The sequence below is a fragment of the Mastomys coucha genome, unplaced genomic scaffold (assembly GCF_008632895.1).
Source record: "Mastomys coucha isolate ucsf_1 unplaced genomic scaffold, UCSF_Mcou_1 pScaffold3, whole genome shotgun sequence".
Taxonomy (NCBI): domain Eukaryota; kingdom Metazoa; phylum Chordata; class Mammalia; order Rodentia; family Muridae; genus Mastomys; species Mastomys coucha.
Window position 1 is genome coordinate 29603999 of NW_022196909.1, and position 24012 is coordinate 29628010.

Sequence of the window (24012 nt, forward strand, 5' to 3'; positions counted from 1 at the left end):
TCTTCCAAAATGTTTCTGCTTTTAGATTTAAGCTGAATATCAGCAGAGTCAAGCAGGATAAAGCTTTCTCTCAGAGTACGGCGTTGAATCAGATAAATTGGATCAGCAGTTGAAATGAAAATGTTCTCACAAAATATCACCTGTCATACATTCATGGCTCCAGATCATCACTGCAGCTTCTGCACAGTGGTTTCAAGGCATGGCTGGCTAGGACAACATCACTTCAGCACAGACATGTGTGCACACAGTTGTCCAATTGTGGGAACAAGGAAACACTGGAGACAGCAACATTGGCAGTGTACACAAAGGTATATTGTAAGTTAATAGGTTAATAAAACTCTACAACTGAAGTCAAGGGGCACCTCGCCGGAGTTATATCCAAAGTTACAGCACATTTCCTTAAAATTTAATGTGGCTTTTCCTTCACAGGCAAAGGAATAAAAGAAAAGAATGCCGACATAATCTTTTTAAGCAAGTGAATTTAGCCTTCTACCTGTAATATTCTATTGAAAGAATTTTAGCAAGGTGTAGGCGTTAGCTTACTGAGTGGAAAGGACACTTTTTAATGCAGCCATTATAGCTGGTGAATCCAAACATCTAAAAGCGTTTCTGCTCATTCGTTCCGACAACCTGTCCTCCAGCTCATTATGTAGCAGAGGATGGCCATGAGATCTTGATCCCTTTGCCTCCACCTCGTGAGTCACCATGACTGGTATATGTAAGCTGGCAATAGAGACCACGCCTTTGTGCATGCTAAGTGTTCTTGTGGCATCTCGGATGCTGTCATAAAATACCATGATACAAAGCACCTTGCCAGAGGAAAGGGTTTATCCTGCCTACAATTCCAGGTTAACAGTTCATCATAGCAGTGTACTCACATTCGCCGGAAGCAAAGAGTCACACTCTATCCAGAGCCAAGAGCAGAGAAAAAGAGATGCGTGCTGGTCTGCATTATGTTCGGCTACCTTCCTTTCCTCTGACACGGCTGAGAATCCGTGCCCAAAGATTGTTTCTGCCCTCAGTAGGCTTGACTTCCTATATCAATTAACTAAATTTGTGGTACTCTCTCCCAAGATAGCCGCAAGCCAATCACTCTGATCTTGGGTGATTCTGTGGTGTCTCGGGTTGACCTGTACACTAATGATCACATTGGGCAGGTTCGCTAACAACATAGGTGTTCCGTGGCTCCACCTAAGCATCTTCTTGTTCCTACCTCTCTTGTTTACCCTGAACTTTTGAGAAGATCTTTATCACGTGACCCTTTAACATCTTGGTTTTCTACCTCTTCCCCCCAAGAGAGATTTCTTCCCTTAAGTCACCCTTTCTATTTCCCCTTTGCCTAACCTTCACACTTCTTTGTTTCCCAAGGTCACTTCTTTCCTTAAGCATCATTATTTCTGTTTTCAATTTCAACCCTATACCCCTGTTGCGTCTGCTGAACATTCTCCAAGAGATGGGTTTTAGGCTCTATCTTGCTGTCACTATTTCTTTAAAACAAACAAACAAACAAAACGCCACCCCTTACCCTAATAATTGCTATCTACTTTGCATATTACATTTTTTTGAGACACCTTTCCTCATGAAACAGAGCATGCTTCCCATGCAGAGGCACTTCCGGGATATTTCCTACATCATCCCACTTATCGTCAGGCGCTGGTATTGATCCTTATATTTTTAAGTGTTGTATGCTATAGTTCCGTTCTATCATTTTTTTTTTCTAGCACTACAGGGAGCTTCAGAAAGGTTCTTGCTATAACACATTTCAAGAGTGGTCATCAGCACTGGAGAGCAAGAACCTAATATGACCTCCTCCCAAATATCATGAGCAATGGCGATATGATTCCGGGTAGAGGCGGAGCAGTTAAATATACACAGCTGTCACATAGGCTTTTGCTGAGTTTTTAAAGAACAAAGAGTTGAGATAATACTTCACAGCAACGCAGTTTTAAGTAGTGAAAGGACGTGATCCTTTCCCTGAGGTGCAATTCAAAATATAGTTTGTACTTGTCAAGTTGGCTTTTGATGACAAGAAACAGGATGGGAAACGACGTGAAGGAGTTTGAAGGACTGACATATTGCCAGGTAGGACATCTAGATCTGTCATGGAGGATGCTGAGTTTGTGTCCTGAGGACAGTTTCTCAGCTAAATAACCAGTATGAGACCTTTCTTTCCCTTGGTCTCCCGACCTGTAAAGTGATGTGACCAAGGATCCAGCATTGTAGTGATAGAGGCATCTAAATAGTGACCGAGAACTGGCCAGTGCTGGCTTTTGTTTCCGTGTGTTTTAAAAGAAGCAGGGGGGAAAAACACCATAATAAGGATGTCTCTAAAATGCAGATGGATAAGGATGACAAAAAACAGTGTCATTGTGCTCTGTAATCCTGAAGACTGGGTTTCCTGGGTGCAGGGAGAGAGATTCTCAAGTTGTTGCTGCTGAGAAAGGCACAGGTAATTCCAAATTCCATATTGTTTCAACACCAAGATATGTGAGGCCCGAGGAAAATCCTATTTTGTAAACCCATGACTGATCAGCATCACGATCAACTGAGAATTGCTTAGATATGCAAGTTTTGAAGCCTCTCCACAAATCAACTGAACCAGAAGCCAGAGGGCAGTGGCTTAGGCATCTTTCGATTCTTACACAAGCAGAAGTCAGAGCTTTGTCTGTCTGGTTGCGTTTGCCGAGATCAAGCTTATTTCCCAGTGAGATTATAGGTGTGTTAGGAAGGAAATAGGGATGGCACCTTTCCTGCGCTGCGATGTATCAGGTGCAGAATCTGATAGATTGAGGCTATGCAGCCACAATTTGCTTCAGTATATGAACGAGCTAAGACAGAAATAACTCCTAGAAGAAATTCTAGTTGAAATCGTTGAATCCACAGTGTGTTTGTTTTTCTATGAAGAGACAATGTCATGAATGTCAACTCTGTAATAACGGTCAGTGGCTAAATCTGTTCAACTCTGACCCTCAGAACCCTGGTTGCTGTTTAGCATCTGATATGTCCCCAGTCAAGGTCTTATTGCCAGTCTTCAAAGTCCTCATGGAAAACCTCTATTCATCGTCTTTCTTTCAAGGAGAACTTCATTTATTCTGACAACACAGCTGATATTTATTCACCACAGAAACTCTGGAAATCTTGCTAATACCACTGAAGCAAAAGAAAACCAAAACGCCTCACCTTCTATGACATAGAGATGACCACCGTGTTGTTCCGTAAAAATCGCCACTGAACTTATTTCTCATATGTTCCCGTGACATCTCATGAAATGTCTTTCTTTATGAAATCTTATTATCTATCTTTATGTGGATTTATTTTTGATGCTGTTATAGACTATTTTCAGTGGGCTTTCCATTGACTGACTGCCTAGTGTTCCTGACAGGAATCTTTGACCTACCCTTCTTTCTTTAAATAGTTAAACGTCTTAGGAAACCCTCTTTGTGACCTGCGCCACTGCGGCTCATGCTCTTTCTCACTCCTATAACCTGCTCAATGTGTGGAGCTCTTTACTTGTCGGTAGCACAGTACAGAACAGGTTGCTCACACACTTGCATGCCTTTGGGATGCATTCCAGACAGGCATAGTCCTGTAGTACAAGCCAGATGTCCCTGCCCCACCCTCTACATACTCAGGCTCTGAATAAAATGGCTTACTGTACTCAAAGAACGTTCATTTATCGTTGAAAAGATTTTTTTCCTTGTCTTTTATACCACCAACTGCTGATGGTGTTATTTAAATAAATATCTACTTCAATACAAATTTGTTGTCAAATTTTAACACACCATCCATCCATTGCCAACCACCATACTGTTTTACCTTATTTTTTTTTCTTAGTTTCCCTAAATGTCTCACAGATATTTGACTGATCTGACCCATTTGTCTGCCTACCTTGGGTGGAATATTACCTCCATAGAAGTTGTAACGTTTTCTGACATTGTCTTCTATGTCATAGTCTAAAACCTATGGTAGTACTTGACTCGTAAAGATTTTTATTTGAGATAGGAAATGATTGGATGTGTAAGTGAACATTCACAGTGAAGTATTTACTCTCAAATAACTCAAATTTCTTATTTTAATGATTTTTACAAGCAGAAGCTAATTATTCTGTGTGAATCCAAGTTCCCAAACAAAAAATGTCAAACTATAGGGCTAGAGAGAATGCTAGGTAGTTAAGAAGTTCACTTACAACAGCCTGTGTCTCCAGTTCCAGGGCACCTTTTATCCTCTTGTGCCTCTGTGAATGCCAGGGCAGAGTGGCATGCACACAAATAAATAAATGTCCTACTTCCCAAAGATTTTTCTTAGCACTTATACTGAAGATAACCTCTCTATTTTTTTAAGCACCCTCCCTTCTGCATTTTTTTACTGATAGTATTCAACTCTAAATCACAAAGTAATTGTATGCGATCTTTCACGTTGAGCACTATCCAAGCTCCTTGAATTCTGACATCCATCATATTTTTATATCCTGCAACCTTCTGACACTGTCATGCAGTAGTTAGTTTTAAAAATACTTAAATTATTAATAAGTATTAATGAAACTATATTGCCAAAAACAAAGAAGAAATTAGATGTAATGACCTATGTCATTTACTTGGTTGGTAGAATATTCTAATTTAGTCCTAAACAGAGAAGAAGAAAAAGAGTACCTGCTGTCTGCACACCGACTTTTGTTTTCAGTGGAAGTAACTACATATGCACCATCTATATCTTTATAGATCATAAATGCTGCACTTGCTTTGGCATCAAGACCCAAGAGTCAAGTGGTCAAAAACACCATGGAAATGTATAAGCGCACATGGGAACATTACATCCATGTCCTCACTGAAGCCGTGGATGACATCATCAGCATTGACGACTTCCTGGCTGTATCTGGTAATGTTTTTTTGTGTCTTTTCATACATACACATACTATTGTCAGTGTTCCCTTTATGATAATCTGCATGCGTGTGTGTTCATGTGTTCCTGCATGTGCCATGGTACATGAGTAGAAGATAACTTTTCCTCAAATCCCTGTACCATATGAGTTCTGAGAACCAAACTTCAGGCTTGGTGGGAGGTGCCTTCATGTACTGTGCCATCTTACCAGCTACTTTATGAAGTAGGTTAAGAGTTCCTATAATTGATTTGTACACTATAAAGGGCCATTTATATTTGAGTATCTGGAGGTGGGGTGGTGAAATGCATTACTGGCATGAATGTCATTGGTGGTCCATCTGGTGGGATGAGTCTCACTCCTGGAAGGATCTTTCAGTTCTCAACTGTCTTTGTGTCTTTAGAAGATATTCCTATGCATTATCAAAGCACAGTGGGAGGAACAAGCTGGAAGGGTTAGGCTTTTTGTGCCTTTAATAAGTCCACATGTTTCAATATGTTTAATATTCTTGATTTTCTTATACATGATTTTCAACAAATTTTATCTTCACTCAGGAAAATACACATACACACAGATAGATAGATAGGTAGATAGATAGATAGATAGATAGATAGATAGATAGATAGATAGATAGGTAGGTAGATAGTTAAATGTAATGTAGCAATTTGGCTTCCAATATGATTATTTGATATTCCTTATCTAAGGAATCTAATAAACAGTGTAAATATTTAGCTATGTCAGCAGAAGATGGGTTTCAGACCACATGTGAAGCCCAGAGAATTCTTTTGTGCAGGCTAGAATGGAATCCCAATAGAATGGATAGAGATTCACAAAAACTGTCCTTGGAAACATGGCTTGGATTTTGATTAACTTATTATCAGAGAAAATAGCTATACCATTTTCATCACTTTTCTTACCTTAACCAAGTAACAAAGTATTTAAAGTAAATGATATGTTTTTATATCTCATTTTCATGAAAGGACTATTTTAGAATGTGGTTCCATGTCTTTGTAATCAAACCCACTTTCTCATGAATAGCTACTTTCAGTTCATTAAGGTTTTCTGATGGAATATAGCCTACTCTGATTAATTTGTAACTTTCACATGCACATCTGCCTTCTGAGTCATACTGAGCAATAATGCCAGAAATACAATGTATTTTAATGTTGCACTAATGATAAGAATGTTCAAATTAACTTGATTTCTATTTAATTAAAAACTCGACAATATAAAAAATGTATTTGAGAAAAGATTAATAGCCCTGATCTGGCTGATGCAACTAACCCTTTGATGGATCTTGTCTGTTCAATAGTTTTATTATGATAATTATATTTTAAATCTATCTATCTCTCTATCTATCTCTATCTATCAATCAATCTATCTATCTATCTTTCATGTATGTATGTATCTATCATCTATCTATTATGTATGTATCATCTATCTATCTATCTATCTATCTATCTATCCATCATCTATCATAATCATTACAGAACAGAACTTGATTGCTTAGTCCCTTGCCTTTTCCTAATCAACAAAAAAGGAATGAAATTCCCCTGGTTAGTTTTGAATGGTGACATAACTAATATATGACTTATACCCAGCACATGATGATAGCATTTGTTGATTTTTATAGCTGAAATGCTCTTACATGAATAGGTTTTAAGCCATTAATGTGCTACCATGGATCTGAGTTGATAAGAAATGTATAAAAGTTCTAATCAGTAGCCATACACAGAGTCTAGCAAAAGTCTCTGGGCTTAGTCTTCCTCAGAATTCAACCATTGTGTCCAGTCACTTGTCATACAAACAAAATGAGGATTTTATTAGTAAAGAAGACAAAGAAAAAAGAGGAAGAGAGAAAGTGGTTCACAGATAAAAAAGGTTTCCTCAAAACACTGTGGAGTTTCTACAGACATGTCATGCTATGGTCATTATTTTGATTTTACCCTGACTCTAATGGTTCTTTTGCATCCAACTTTGTCAATGCATTTTTCTATAGATGGTAGGATACCTTCTCTTTTGATATCCCAGGTCAAATTGTTGAAAAAGCATATAGCTGGTTGAATATAGAATTGTAGCACCAAGCTAGAAGTCAGAGATAGAAGATGTCCGGCTAAGTGATAGATGGATATGTACTTTTAGTTGACCAGATTTGATTCACAATGCTTCATTGAATGTAGCTTCCAGGGTCTGTTCAGGATAGAATTCTTAGGATTTATTGATATGTTGAACAGTAAAAGAACTTCCCTAAGGCTTTTTTAAGATATGTGTTTGTGCTGGGCATTGGTGAGACATACTTTTAATCCCAGCATGTGAGAGGCAGAGGCAGGCAGATCTCTGAGTTCAAGGCCAGCCTGGTCTACAGACTGACATCCAGGACAGCCAGCCAGGGATACACAGAGAAAGCTGTCTCAAAAGATATATATGTTTGTATTCAGACTCTACCTATCAAGTAGAACAAATAACAAATAACCTCCAGACACATAAACCATGGATCACCCAGTACAAGCCAGGCTTCTCAATTTTAAGAGAAATTTCCTAAAGTCCTCCAGTAAGCAGGGTCTGTGCTAGTTATACACAAAGGATGGGAGGAGACACATTGGGGAAACTTTTTGTTACAAGACTGCCCTGTCATCTAAAATTTCTACCCACATAGGGGAAACAGCTTGAAATATAAAAGTTGTGGAAGGTTGGTGTAGATGAAGCTGAGACATTGTGGATGTTTGGGAGAGAGTTCACAAGGGGAATTGGGGAACCAGATGAGAGGAGTTTACAGTCTTCTTAAGCAGGCCCTATTTATGGATTAAACATGGCTGTAACTTATTACAAAATGCATTCTAAATAATTGGCATCATATTGGATGCCATATGAAGATCTCCTTAACTACATATAGTCTTAAATAAGTGCAATTTTTCTCATACTTAGTATTAAAACTTCAGTTCAGCTCTCCATCCCTTATGTGTCCTTGAAGGCTCTAACTATGCATTTACTAAGTAAATAGTAGGATTTATTTTCTTTTAAAATTCTGTGTCAACATTAATTATTCGGTGTCTGTGTCTTGTCCTTTTGTTAAATGTGTTAAGTTCTGGAATTAATGGTTTGAAAAAAGTCTTCGTACCATGAAAAGTAACGTTTCTCATTAATCATCACGAGACCCGCTGACCCTGACACTGCGACACAAAGATAACTTGATACTGTCATCAAAAAATGCTCTAAAGCTGCCCTTTTTGTTTATGGTATCATTATCGGCATGATCTTTGGCTTCCACAAAGTTGCAATCTAAATCGTCTGACAAAGGAAATGAAAATAAATGGATTTCCCGTGGTTTTTTTTTCATAAGTTAATGCCAAATAATCACCTTATGCTTCTAAATCAAAATGTTGAATTGGTTGCATGTCAAACACAACTAAATATGAATGTGGTTTTTGTGAGGTATGTGTTGTAGCCCCCGGATTACCGATGCTAACTCTCTGTAGTTAAAGCCTTACCAAAGAGACTCCAGTGTTGTATACAGATGGTTTGACAGTTTGCCTCTTCCTTTCTTCCTGCAGAAGCTCACATTTTACCTCCCACCTGTGGCAAGTACAATATGCAGGCACTTGGTTTCTGTGCTGCGCCCCCCTGCAGGGTTCCATCCCCCTCCCTGGACGCTCAGAGAGAACCCAGTCTGGCATTAGAATGGCACTACCCATAAAACCCCCCTTTAATGCAAACATCCCGAGGAGCCAAATGCTAGCTTGAGACAGCCTCCTCACCTCTGCCTAGCCAAAAACTAGCTCGCTCTCTCTCTCTGATAAATGGTGTGACTCTCTAGATGCCTGTCCTTGGGACCTTAAAGAAATAACAAACTCAAAGAAGATTAGGGCCTCATATTTAAATCATAGAAAAAAAAAGGTAATCAGAGGTCACAGGCAGTTATGGCCAGCCATAAAATTAGTTCCTGATAACCCCACAAAAGACACTCTCTAATCCCCCTTCCAGCTTCAGTTCCGTCCCACCAAATAATATCATGTTTGAGTTACAACCTACACTGTTCTCACTCCCCTTCACCCTAAGCATTCAAAGAATTCCTAACTACACTGTGTATAAACCCAAAGTTTTCTGAACTCATCATTACATACCAGCGCCTACATCGTAGGTGGCGGGGCTCGTGATCCAACTCAAGTCTCGAAATAATAAAAAGACTCTTTTGCAAGTTGCAGCAGACTTTGCAACCCTTGCGCTCGTCTTGGTTTGCCACGGACTCAGGGCATAATAGTAGGCATCAGGGTATGGGGGTTCATAAAGGGGTGACCAGAAAGTGGGATATCACTTGAGATGTAAATGAATAGAATGATTAATTAAAAAATAAAATTAAGATAAGATCATATACATTTGTTTATATTACTGTGAAGAGGCACCATGGCCATGAAAACTCTTATAGAGGAAAGGTTTTAATTGGGGCTGGCTTTTAGTTCAGAGGCTATATTCATTGGAAGCATGGCAGGATTCATGCAGACATGGTGCTGGAGAGGTAGCTGAAAGTTCTAAATGCACATTGGCAGACCACAGGAAGAGAGTGCCACACTGGGTCTGACTAGAGCTACTGAGACTTCAATCCCACTCTCAGTAATATCAGTCCCTATGAGCCTTAGGGAGGCATTGTTTTTCAAACTGTATTGTGCACACACATACACGTGTGTGTGTGTGTGTGTGTGTGTGTATATACATGTGTGTGTGTATTCTTAATGTAAAAAACCTTAAATGGGATATCTATATCCCATTACTCCTCATCCAAGACTCAGAAAACATTGTCAAAAATAGGCAGAAAGACTGTAAGAACCAGAAAGCTAGCAGTACTTTCCTGACACTGCAGGGCATCTGCACATGTTAACTTACAGAGGGTTTGACAGCATCCACAAGGTCTGTGTAACATCAAGACAGAAGTTCCAGCATTTATTGGAGGTCACACATTTCTAACTCTAGCTAAGGAGCTATTGACAATTGAGAGGGAGGAGGGAAAGAGGGAAGGAGGAAGGGAGGGGAGGAGAGAGAGGGAGAAAGAGAGAGGGGGTGGAGGGAGGGAGAAAGAGGGAGAGAGAGAAGAATCCTTAAGGTGTATCCCCCAGTAGGAAAATTACACTTTAGGTCGATGGCCACACATCCAAGACCATTTGGGCCATATGAATTTGACCTGATGGGTTTTTAAAAATTGAGGACACGAAGTTGCCTGGGTAATGAAGGGATTGTGATTAAGAAGAGTTGGGAATAGAAAGTGAATATGATCAAATATATTATGTATATTTTTCATTTATGCATATATGAACAAAACAAGATAGAAATAAATGTTGATTAAAAAGAGTTGAGATTTACTGTGTATAATAAGGCAGTCTTCTTTGGAATGAAAGAGGAAAGGAAACCATAAAACTATTATTTCAGGAAACTCACAATCTAATCTACAGATCTTCTTTCAAAAGTATCATAATCACTGAAACAAAAGCCTGTATAATTAATGCTACTACAATGTCAGGGCACTGGGGGAACTGTTTCATGGAAGCTGCTTAAGTAAATTATTAAAATGAATCTTGAAAGGCAGGAAACACACCAATAAAGAAAGCCCAGGAAAGGACATATTTAGATTGAGGGACATGAGTCAGATGGTTTAAGAGATGTATGGGATCTACCTGAATATTTAGAGCCTTGAGCTATTTAAATGTTTTCTTTTACTTTATATATTTTTTCCATTTATTCCTTCTAAGTCCTTACCTATATTACTCCTTGCTTTCTTTCAAATCCATGCCCTCTTTTTTCATTAATTGTTATACTATAAAGATATGTATTCTTCAATATGTAAACTCCAGCTGCTCAGTCTGTATAATGTTACTTGTACACATTTTCAGGGTTGACCAGTTGATTACTGAATAACCAATTGGCGTACCGTTCTCTGGGGAAGAGTAGTTTTGCAATTTTAGGAGTCCCATAGTTCTTTGTATAGGATCAAGGCCTCATGGGCTGTCCATTATCTACCTTGGCATGTTTACTTTTACTCTCTGTGTTCAGCTCATATTTTAGGCTTAGGCAGCCATATTCTTGATAATTTATGGATATATACCTGATTTGATTTGGTGATGCAACCTCATAGAAACCTCTCTGAGTTTCTGTATATAAGAATCTTTCTCTTCAGTCTTCTTAAAATCTCCCTGAGATTTAGGTACAAGAGTTGTTCTGTAGATGTATCCTTGGGACTTGGTTTCATAACTCTGCATCTTGTTTGGTTGTGATTTTTGTAATGGTCTCTGTCTGTTGAAAAGAGAAGTTTCCTTGATGAGGTGTGGAGACTCATTTACCTGCAGATGTGAGGACATCTATTTAGAATTTAGTTTGAGGATTTGGCTGGTTAGGGAACAGGTGATTGTAGGAGGGACTCATCCAAAATCCATGACTTCATTAGCTTGTGTAGTTAGCTAGTTGGCTAGTACCAGGAAGAACTTTCCTCTTGTTCAATGGCTTTTAGACCAACTAGAGAGTGCTTGGTTACAGCTAAGGTATGTGGGTTGTAATTTCATGTTGGTCTTGTATTTTATAGTCATCATAACTACGTGGGACTGTTGGTTGTTTCCCTCTTCTGATTTCTCAATGCAAAAATTTAAAGCCAGAAGAGCTTTGAGCAATGCATTCAACATCCTAATAGACCATGATGTCTAGTCTAGTATAGAATGATATACCCAATAAAACTATACTCTGTGGTTGAATTACAAAGGAATGCTTTCCATAATATAAACAGCTTAAATAGTTTATCCAATTAACCAAGCCTGAAGAAAATACAGGAAATATTGTGCTGAAGAGAGTAACGATCATAGCCATGAGATCCTTGAACTTTTGAAAGAAAATAAACTGCTACCCAAATTTTTAAAATAATAGCATTTTATAATATATCAATTTTAGAGTAGCAAGTCTAGAAGCCAAAGCAATGTGATGTCCTGCTAAATAGGGTTTTTAGAAAGAGAAACAAACCAATGTAGCACATAATATCAAACGTCTCATATAATAGTTGTACCTTGCTTTTTTCAACTAATATATCTAAAAAACTAAAGAACATGACTGACACTTATATTGGTAATCAGTAGGTGAGGGCCATATTGCTGAAGGAACCCTGGCTCAGGCTCAATAACGCAGATGTCTTAGATTTGTTTGGTTTGGGGTTTTTTGTTTTTTTTTTTTTTCCTGAGTAGAGACACCATAACCATGGCAACCCTTAGTATCAAAAGCATTTAACTAGGGCTGGCTTATAGTTTCAGTGGTTTAGACTATTATCACTATGGCACAAAGCATGGCATTGCACAGGCAGACACAGTCCTGGGAAAGGATGAGAGTTCTACATCTTGATCTATATGCAGCAGAAGGAGACTGCTACCCTAGACCTAGCTTGGGCACATGAGACCACAGAGCCTGTCTCCACAATGATACACTTCCTCCAACAATCTCAATAATGCCACTCTGTATGGGCCACACATTAATGCATATGAATCTGTGGGGGGGTCATCCTTATTCAAACCACCATGCTAGATATCTATATACCAAGAGTAGAAACTTTCCTTTATCAGAGTCCAGAGCTAATGTGCAGCAACAATCTTCTACGGCATGCACTAAATTCAAGGAGCAGCGTTGTCATGGTTAGTTTTGCCCTTCCTGATTTCTGAGCTAATATTTTCATGTGGTTATATTTCCCTCTTCAAGCTTTATAATCTCTTCAGAGACTTTTTGCACAGATTTACATAAGTCATTGTATAAGGAAGGTGAGAAAGCATGCATTTAAAAATGATGGACTAGGCTCTCCAAAAGTCATCCATTATTCCTTTATTGGTAATTATGTTTTGAGTTACTGCCTGTAGTTTCATGACTGAAAAGCACCTCAGCATGTGAACTAGAGTTCTCACACAATTCCCCGCACTACGAGTCAAGTCCCCTCAAGATGCTCTTGCTGGAAGGAACAATACAGATATGACAAGATTGTAGTTAGGGTATTATGCAGCTATCTGTAGACAGCTACAATTGGAAGTCCTTTCTTGCCTTTGTCAAAATCAATCTGATGAACATTTTTCCTGTCACTTTAAGGTAGAGTGGGAACAGTCATCAACAGTTCTTAAGTGCACTAAGGATTCGATTTTAGACTTGTGTAACAACATGACAGATCATTGCTCAGTTCTCTGGATGCACACACTTTCTACTTACAAAATCTATCTGTGCTGAACTACATTTTTTTTCCTTTTTGTAAAATATTTCCTTGAAGTTGTCTCATCAACTATGCATTCCTTATCAATTAACTATATGATGTGCAACAAGCAGTTGTATCAACAAAGTCCTCAACTAGACCAAACGAGAATCAGTTGTATACTTTTGTTTTTATTTAGTGGTGACTAGATCTTGTCTCAACTTTAAGGGCATTTAAAAAAATCACAAAGTGTATATTCTTTAATCTGTGTCACTTACAGGATATAATACTTTATATGGGGAATCCTGAAAGATCAGTGAACGATTAGAAGGCAAGAATCTCCTTGCCACAAAAAAATTGCTCAAATCAGTCAGGTCCAGGGCATTTTTCCTAGTCATTGAGTTACAACTGAAGTGGCAGTAGCAGGCAGTATCTTTACCTCTTTGCCTACATTTTTTTTGCAAAAGTACCCCAGGAGCTAGAATGGGGGCATCCCTCCCAATACTCATGAAAGTGCATATGCAAGTTCTGAACAAACAAAATAATTCTGTGTCTGGGCTTGTGAGATAACATTTTACATAGATTCAGGACTCTGAGAGATTCTTGGGAATTTCTAATTGAGTTATTCTTTATTTGGTATGTGAATATTTATATACCAGAATGCAACTTACAATGTTCAGTGTTGGTTCTTTCTTCCTACCATGTGTGCCAGGGATTAACCTTAGGTTGTCAAGTTTGGCCCCACATACCTTTCTCTGATGAACTATCTTGCCAGCTTAGTTCATGGAGAACTTTAACCAGTTAAACCTCTGGTTACAGACTGACTCAAGAGTCTATGTTGTGAAAGGTCCACAGTGTATTTCAAAAATGATGCTAAAAATTGCATATTCACCCAAGAATTCAGGTTGTAGAAGCAGAATATGATGGTGGTTTCTGGGGTCCTGGAGGATGGAGAGAGTGAGGGGATGGTAGATTAAGGGTACAGAATCCCAATTACATAGGAAGAATCAAGAGATTTATTATAGAATGGTGATGACAAAGTTATTAGCAATGCTTTGCATGATTTTAAATTGCTGACAGAATAGATTCTAGTGTTGTCACCACAGAAAAATGTAAGATGTAATACATATTTCACCCTGAGATCATCATTCCATAGCATGTATAAATTTGAACCCAATATATGTTATACCAGAGATATTTTCTAACATTATGTATAAAATTAAAAAAAAAAAACTGTCTTCTTATAGACGGCATAGAATTCCTACCAGTTTCTACCACTACATTATCTTATAAGTTTGACATCAAGACAGTAGATTTAATTTTTGACTAGGATGAGGCATATAGAAAGAAGTATATTTATGGATGACTGTGTTGCTCCTCCCTTTCATATACATGATATTTTGGAAATAAGAATATCTTTCTTATTTTTTAAATGGCCTTCTATCAACATGTTAATAACCATGTCATTCTCTACCTAATATTTATTAACAGATATTTGGTGAGGTCCCGTAAGGTCTTGGGCTGTTTTAAGATTCTAGAGATAATAGTCAATAGAATAGAGAGACATCTCTCTGTACTATGAGATCTTACATTAAGATGAATGAGTTTAAATTGCCTTGAATAGTATCCAGGACATAGCCTTGCAGGCCTTTGTTAAAATGCTATCTAGGTAATAACTGGACAACCTTTCTTTTGATTATTTGCCTTTGAGATGAAATTTAGAAAGCTCTTTTCATAGTGGGACAGGTTAATGACTGACAATATACTTTGTATTGCATTTGATACATTTTCTCTTACATACTCTCTCTTTTTTCTCCTATTCTCTATCACGTGGAATTGCAAACATACCCTGGTAGAAAATTTTGCTCGTTGACAAAGAAAGAATCCTCCAGTCTCTTGCTCTGGGAAGAAGCTTTGTCCACCCACCTCATTGCTACATTCCAGATAACCAAAATAACTGAAGTGTTGCCTTGGGAGCCATGTCAGGTGTCAAAAATAAAAAATTCCTGATGATGACAATTATTATACAAGATGTACAAAAAAAGAACTCTGCTACACTGTTCCTGGAAAGGCAGTTTTTATAGTCTCTGAGATCAGCTAATATGTAATGGCTTTATATATGGGAGATTTTGTCCCAAAACATCCTTGAGGCATAGTGGCAAAAATTCTGCACATATTCTAAAATGTTTATATGTGTATGAAGATCAAGAGTCCCCCCACACACACCCATTGATACTGGAGTGAATCAGAAGTCCCAGATTTACTTGCTGAGACAAATAGTCTTTAGTTTACAAAAGGCATATTTTATAAAGCACTCCTTAGTGTACAAGCATTAGAGGATCTCAGACACCAGGCTCTAAGTGTAGGGCACACTAAGCACAGAAGAGTCTCTTCCCTGGGAGAGAGATAGTCAAATGACACTGATGAAGAGTGACGTGAGTCTTCATTTGTGGATATGATGAATTTTAACCTTAATTCACCATCACTGCCTTGCCCCATTCTCTCAGTAACACCCTCCAACTTATCTCTCTCCCAAATCCAATTACTCTTTTTACATTATTATTATTATTATTATTATTATTATTATTACTATTATTATTATTATTAGCCCTAAGGACAATTAAAAGTTACACAAGGAGAAGCCATATTTTCTCTTGACCATGAACCTGGTTCATGGGATGATTTAAAAGTTTCTCCTTTTGCCCTCAATAAATGTTTATTTTTTTTCTCTTTCTGTCTGGGATATTTCGATGGAGAGACCTACCTTAGTCATAATACCCCAGAAAAGGAGAACTGTGGAATGAATATCTATTGTAGAATGAATATATATTAGATAGGGTCATGTCTTCATAGTAAGGTCTGTGTAGTCCTACAAATGGTTGTCTCCCACAGGAGAACCCAGGGATGCAGTAGCTGCCCATTCTACAAGGGCAGCTGTCTCAAGAGTGTTAGCTTCTGGAAAGCTGCGTGTCTTCACCATACACTGGAAACCCAAGGAAGCTGGTCGCGGTATCAGCATAGAAAGGCAGTAGCAGCAGCAGCAGCAGCAGAATAGATGATCTTGCAGGAACGAATGACAAGGAAGAGAAATGTGATGCCTCATCCTTCAGTTTTCTTTCTTTAGTCTGCCCTGGTGAAGGAGCTGCCAAGCGTCTAGGGCGTGTCTCCCACTTCAGATAATCTGATTCAGTAAACACATCCACAGACGCTCCCAGATGTTTTCATTTAGTTCATTCCAGATGTGGTCAACTCGACAAGCAAGATTAAGGGTCATGAGAAGCCAGTCAGACTGGGTTTCTATAAAATAAATTCAGATAAATAAATCTGAACTAGAATTAAACTAGAGTGAGGGGCTGAAGAGAAGGCGCGGGGATTAAGAGTACTTAGTGATTAGTGCTCTTTTAGAGGACCTAAGTTTGATTCATATCACTCACATTTGGCAGCTCTTACCAGCTGCATGCAGGGCCAGGGAGATCTGACAGCTCTGCCTTCCTCAGGCACCTGATGTGATGTGCAGAGACACACAGCTACTCACTTTAAGATACAAGATTTATATGAATAGAACCTAGTGGAAAATACTACTCATCATTATTGAGGCTGACAATTATTTTCTATACTATGTTATGATTTCATCTTTTATTAAATATTTATAATAATGAAGTTCAAGTGAATAGAAACTAAATGTAGAGGTATAAGGACAGGCAGCACAGATGAAAGTGTGCTAGGTGGCAGAGAACTCACCCTGAAGCTCATTAAAGAATGGTGCCCAATTGAGATTCTCATGCTTGACTATGCATCTCAGTTATAACATTTACAGGGGTTGTTTTGTGCAGCACTATGTGGCCTGCATCCTTACTGCTATGGGAGCTCTGAAAGGAGAAATCAGGCATCCAAGGTCATCCTTTGCTGCATAGTGAGTTCAAGTCATCGTGAACTGCATAATCCAGGTCTCAAATTCATACAAGAAGGTAAATAAGCAAATAAATTAGGAAGACAAAAAGTAAAATAAGGATAGTTTTAAAAATTAAAAAAAAAAATCCAAACTTTTCTTACTCATAGTATCATAATTGCAGACCATTTTTTTAGTGAGATTTTATACCCTTTTCCCATTCCTGTTTGGTGAATAAAGGGTAGGGAAAACAAATAGATTTTTTTTTCTTAAGTATTGTTTTGAAATTTTCAGATCTTTAATAAGATATTTCTGTCTGTAAACAAATAAACAAAACAACACATTTTTTTTTCCTGTACCAGGTCATTCGATGTTCATTTTTATTGTGCTTCTCCCTCTAGCTATAACTGATGTCCTCTGTGTAACCTTTCGTAGGATTTTACGGTTTACTCTCTTAGATTTTGATTACGCCTCCCCCCATCCCCATGATAAGCCGATCTACAAAACAGACTTTCTCTCATTGGATTAGGAAATGGAGATCATCAAATTAATCAGCCTCTTTCCCGGAAGTGGAGTATGCACACCTTAGGATATGCAAACTCCAAGCGAGAGCTGACAACTTTTTCATGGGAGCAGAGGGGATGGAAATGATTTCCTTTGCGACTATGGGCAGGGTGCGTGCTGCTCCTGATCGCAAGCAATGTGGGAACGAGTATCCTTGAAACAAGCATCTAATTAACACTTTGGAATTGACAGGCTAATCTTTTCTTATGTCAATGAACAAATATTACTTTCACTCCAGAGACTCAGTGGTAAATGAGGACCAGTGAACTTACACACAAGGGAATCAAGCTTTCCAAGGACAGTTGAAGTGTAGAAACAGATTATGTCATAAAAGCCATCAAGATCATCTATCAGCAAAGGGCTCATGGGACAACCAGTATTTGCACCTCACCATTTTTAGTTGTTTTGAATTTCTCATCAACCTTTTATTGACTTTAGTGTGTAGTAGCTCATTAGAAGGACTCACATGATAATTAAAATAAGATGCAAAACACAGTCCAGGTCTACAATAGTAGTCTTTATTTTCACCTCTACAATAATTATACACATTTGCAAACAATTTGCTTCTCCAGACCAGTTTTTAACATGTGTAAATAGCTGGAACTTATAAATAACCAATCACTTTATATCCATTTGTCGATCATTTTTCAGTTTTTACTTCTTCAAGATTTTCTTTTTTTATTATTTATTTATTGACTTTGCAAACTGATCAAAGACCCTTTCTCTCCTCTCAAGTGCCACCCTCATAAACCCCTCTCCCCATTACCACTCCTCTCCCTCTCAAGAAGGGGAAGCCCCCATTCTGTACCACCTCACCTTGGGGCATCAAGTCATTGGAGGACTAGACACATCCTCTCCCACTAAGCCCTGACAAGGGAGTCCAGCTGGGAGAAGGGGATACAATGCCAGGCAACAGAATCAGAGACAACTCCAGCTCCAATTGTTAGAAGACTCAAATGAAAACCAAACAGCACATCTACTACAAATGTGTGGGATACCTAGGTCTAGCCTCTGCATGCTGTTTGGTTGGTGGTTCAATCTCTGTGAGCCCCTATAAGCCCAGGTTGGTTGATTCTGTACGTCTTCTTGTAGGGTCCTTGACTCCCCGGGCTTGTTCAATTCTATCCCCTAATTCCATAAAACTCCCCGAGCTCCACCTGATCCTTGGCTATGAATCTCTGCATGCGTTTTCATCTGCTGCTGGTTGAAGCCTCTCAGGAAGCAATTATGCAAGGTCCCTGTTTGCAGGCATAGAAGAGAATCATTAATACTGTCGGGTTAGGTCTCTCCCATAGGATGGGTCTTAAGTTGGGCTAGTCATTGGTTGGCTATTCCCTCAGACTCTGTTTCAATCTTTATCTCTGCATGTCTTGAAGGCAGGACAAATTTTGGGTTTAAGGTTTTGTGGGTGGTTTGTTGTCTCCTGTCTTCCACTGTAAGTCCTGTCTGGCTACAGAGGTGGCCACTTCATTCTCTATATCCCCCACTGGTAGGAATTTCAGGGAGGGTCACTCTCATAGACTCTCCATAGCCTCTCCAGCTGGTCCCAGGGATGTCCCACACTGATTTCCATTTTCAGTCTCAGCCCTTATCTGCTCTCCCCACACCTGATTGCTACCCCATACGTATCCTCATACCCTCCCCCACCAAGTTCTCTCTCTCTCCATCCACTTCTGAGAACCATTTTGTCTCCCCTTCTGTGTGAGGTTCACACATCCCCCCTTGAACACTTGTTATTACCCAGTTTATTTGGGTCTGTGGATGTTATACTGCTTTTTATGGCTAATATCCAACTATATGTGTGTGTACCCCATACATGTCTTTCTGGGTCTGTGTTACCTCATTCAGGATGATATTCTCAAGTTCCATAGACTTACCTTCACATTTCAAGATGTCTTTGCTTTTAATAGCTAAATAATATTCCATTGTGTAATTGTACCACATTTTCCTTACCCATTCTTCAGTTGATGGATATCTAGGTTGCTTCCAGTCTGCCTATTATGAATAAAGCTGCTATGAACATAATTGTGCAAATGTCCTTGAAATATGGTGGAACATTATCTAGGTATATGCCAAGGAGTGATATAGCTGGGTTTGGGTAAAACTACTCCCAATTTCCTTTTTTCTTTCTTTCTTTCTCTTTTTTTAGGAAGGGGGTTGAGACAGGGTTTCTCTGTGTAGCCCTGGCTGTCCTGGAACTCACTCTGTAGACCAGGCTGGCCTCGGACTCAGAAATCCACCTGCCTCTGCTTTCCAAGTGCTGGGAACTCCCAATTTTCTGAGAAACTGTCAAATTGATTTCCAAAATGTTAATATACAATGTGGTTTGTACTCTCAACAGCAATAGAGGATTATTACCCTTGTTCTGCACCCTCATGAACATGTACTGTCCATTGTGTTTTGGATCTTAGCCATTCCAATAGGTGTAAGATGGGATCTCAGGGTGTTTTGACTTGCAGTTTTCTGATGACTAAGGACTTGAACATTTCTTTCAGTGCTTCTTGACTATTAGATATGTCTTTTCTAAGAACTCTCAGTTTAGCTCTTTGCCTCATTTTTAAAACTGTGTTATTTGGTTTGTTGGTGTCTAATTTCTCAAGGTCTTTACATATTTTGGACATTAGTCAATCATCTGTCTGATGTTAGTGGAGATCTTTTCCCACTCTGTAGGCTGCTGTTTTGTCCTGTTGGCAGTGTCCTTAGTCTTACAGAAGCTTTTCAGTTTTGTGAGGTCCCATTTATTAATTGTCGATTTGAGTGCCTGGTGTTCTGTTCAGAACATCATCTGTCAATGTGTTCAAGGCAGTATCCCAATTTTCTTCTACTAAATTCAGTGTGTCCAATATTATGTTGAGATTTTTTGATCCAGGTGGACTTGAGTATTGTGCAGGGTGATAAATATGTATCTGTTTGCGTTCTTCTACAGGTAGAAATCCAGTTAGACCATTGTTGAAGAAGCTCTCCCCACACCCCATAGTATGGTTTTACCTTTTTATTTATTTTTTGTCAAAAATCAAGTGTCTATAGGTGTGTGGGTTTATTTCTGGTTTTCAGTTCTATTCCACGATCAACCTGTCTAACTTTATGCCAATACCATGCAGTTTTTATTTCTATAGATGTGTAGTACAGCATGAAATCGGGGATGGTGATTCCTCCTGAAGTTCTTTATTGTAAGGATTGTTTTAGCTATCCTGGGTTTTTTTGTTTTTCCATATGAAGTTGAGAATTGTTCTTTCAAGGTCTGTAAAAACTTATGTTGGAATTTTTATGGGGATTGCTTTTGGTAAGATGGCCATTCCCACTATGTTAATCCAACTGATCCATGAGCATTGGAGAACCTTCCACCTTCTGATAACTTCCTTAATTTCTTTCTTCACAGATTTGAAGTTCCTGTCAAACAGGTCTTTCACTTGGTTAGTTAGAGTTACGCCAATATAGTTTTATTATTTGTGGCTTATTGTAAAGTGTGCTATTTCTCTCATTTCATTCTCAGACCATTTATGCTTTTTTTTTTATAAAGTTGGGGGAGGGCTACTGATTTCTTTAAGTTAATTTTTTTATTTAGCCACTTTGATGAAGGTATTTATCAACTCTATATGTTCTCTGGTAAAAATTCCGGGGCCAGTTATTGTGATATTTTGACTTCTTCCTTTCCAGTATGTGTCCCTTTAGCTGTCTTATTGCTCTATCTAGAACTTCAAGTACTATGATGAATATATATGGATAAAGTGGGCAGCCTTGTCTTGCCCCTGGTTTTAGTGGAATTGGTTTTAAGTTTCTCTTCATTGAATTTGATATTGGCTATTGACTTGCCATATATTGCTTTGATTATGTTTTGGTATGTACCTTGTGTCCCTGATCTCTCCAAGAATTTTAAAAGGAAGGGTTGTCGGATTTTGTCAAAGCCCTTTCCAGCATCTAATTAGATTGGCTTTTTTGATTAGTTTCAGTTTGTTTATATGGTAGATTATGTTGATGGGCTTTCACATAAGAAACCATCCCTGCATCACTAGGCTGAAGCCTTCCTGATCCTGGTGGATGTTATTTTTGATGTGTTTTTGGATTAGGCTTGTGAGTAGTTTATCATTTTTGCATCAAAGGAAATTGGTCTGAATTTTTTGTTGTTGTTGTTGAATCTTTGTGTATGTTTAGCCTTTGTGTGACTCTGGCCTATTTGGAACAGCTTGAGGAGTATTGGTACTAGCTCTTCTTTAAAGCTCTGGTAGGTTTCTACACTATAGCTATCTCACCCTGGGCTTTTTTCTTTTTGTTTATGTTGGGAGGCTTTTAATGATTGCTTCCATTTCCTTAGAAGTAATGGGACTATTTAAATTGTTTACCTGGTCTTGGTTTAAATTTGGTAAGTAGTATTTTTCAAGAATATCATCTATTTCTTTCAGATTTTCGGATTTAGTGGGGGACTGCTTTTGAAGTAAGATATAATGAGTCCTTAGAATTCCTTCGTATCTGCTGTTATGTCATTATTTTTGTTTCTGATTTTGTTAATTTGTATACTGTTTACTGCCTTTTTGTTAGTTTGGCTAAGGGTTTGTCTGTCTTGTTCTCAAAGAACCAGCTCTTGGTTTTGCCGATTCTTTGTATTATTTTCATTGTTTCTAATTTACAGATTTCAGCACTGGGTTTGATTATTTCCTGTCATCTACTCCTCTTGAGTATGATTGCTATTTTTATGTTCTAGAGTTTTCAGGTGTGATTTTAAGTTCCTAGCATGAGATCTCTCTAATTTCTTTTATGAAAGTGCTTAATGCTATGAACTTTCCACTTAGCATGACTTTCATTAAGTCCCATAAGTTTGAGTATGTTGTGCCTTCATTTTCATTGGATTATAGAAAGTTTTTAATTTCTTTCTTTATTTCTTCCATGGCCCAGTGGTTATTAGAGTTGTTCAGTTTCCATGAGTTTGTAGCCTTACTGTTGTTTTTGTTGTTGTTAAATTCTGCCTTTGATCCATGGTGGTCAATTTTAATGTATCTGCTGACGCTTGCTTTGTTACCAAGTATATGGTCAATTTTGGAGAAGATTCCCCGAGATACTGAGAAGATATAGTCTTTGATGTTTGATTGAAATGTTCTGTAGATATCTGTTAGGTCCATTTGATTCATAACCTCTGTTTGTATCATTATTTCTCTGTTTAGTTTCTGTCTCAGTCACCTGTCCATTGGTGAGAGTAGAGTGTTGAAGTCTAGCTATTAATGTGTGTGGATAAATGTGTGATTTAAGCTTTAGTAAGTTTTATTTTACAAAAGTGGATGGCCTTGCATTTGGGGCATAGATGTTCAAAACTGAGATATGATATTGGTATATTTTTTATTTTGATGAATATAAAGTGTACTTTCCCATCTCTTTTTATTAGTTTTGGTGGAAAGACTCTTTTATTAGATATAAGAATGGCTACCCAAGCTTGCTTCTTTGATTCATTTTTTTTTTTTTTTGGAAAAATATTTCCAACCATTTATCTGTCTTGTTGCTGAGGTGTGTGCATACAGGAAGTATGCAGTAGAATGAAGAACCCTGTTTTCACATCCATTCTATTAGACCTGTGTCCTTTTATTGGGAAACTGAGTCCGTTGATATTAAGAAGTATTAATGAGCAGTGATTGTTAATTCCTTTTATTTTGATGGTGGTGGTGGTAGTGTGTGTGTGTGTGTGTGTGTGTATGCACTTCCCTTCCTTTGCTGGTTTTGATTTATTTATTTTCTGTGCTTTCTTGAATATAGTTAGCCTCCTTGGGTTAGAATTTTCCTTCTAGTATCTTGTGTGGCTGGATTTGTGAATGGATATTGTTTAAACTTGATTTTGTCATGGATTTTCTTATTTTCCACATCTATAGTGATTGGAAGTTTTGCTGGGTGTACTAGTCTGGGCTGGTATCTGTGGTCTAAGAGTCTTTAAGACATCTGCCCAAGCCCTTTCTTTCTTTTATTCTCTGTTTAGAAATTGGATTTAATTCTGATAGCTTCGCCTTTATATTTTACTTGGTCTTTTTCCCATGTAGCTTTTAATATTCTTCCTTTTTTCTCTAGTGCTTTGATTATTATGTGGCTGGAGGATTTTCTTTTCTTATTCAATCTATTTCCCATTCTGTAAGCTTCTTGTATATGTATAGGCATATTTTCTTTAGGTTGTGGGACATTTTCTCTTATGATTTTTTTAAAACTGGATAGTTTATTTATTTACATTTCAAATATTATCCTCTTTCCAGGTTTTCCCTCTGCAAACTCCCTATGACATCCCCCCTTACCCATCTTCTATGAGGGTGCTCCCCTACCCACCTACCTACTCCTGCCTCATTGTTCTAGCATTCCTCTACATTAGGGCATCAAACCTTCACAGGACCAAGGGCCTCCCCTCCTATTGATGCCAAATAAGTCCTTCCCCAAACTCCTCCATTGGGGTCCTTGTGGTTAGTCTGATATTTGGCTGCGAATATTAGCATCTGGATTGATCAGGATCTGGTAGAGTCTCTCAGG

The 24012-nt window shown here is 38.2% G+C and overlaps 1 protein-coding gene across 12 annotated transcripts in view; it reads left to right on the plus strand.

The window, feature by feature from the left end:
- The window catches only part of Ctnna3 (catenin alpha 3), a 1512724-nt gene that overhangs the window by 1026809 nt on the left and 461903 nt on the right, over positions 1-24012 (plus strand). For all 12 annotated transcript variants that reach the window (XM_031347507.1, XM_031347506.1, XM_031347502.1 and 9 more), the window contains one exon: positions 4719-4875. In XM_031347507.1, coding sequence (XP_031203367.1) covers positions 4719-4875 — 157 coding nt within the window. The remainder of the gene's footprint in view (positions 1-4718; positions 4876-24012) is intronic.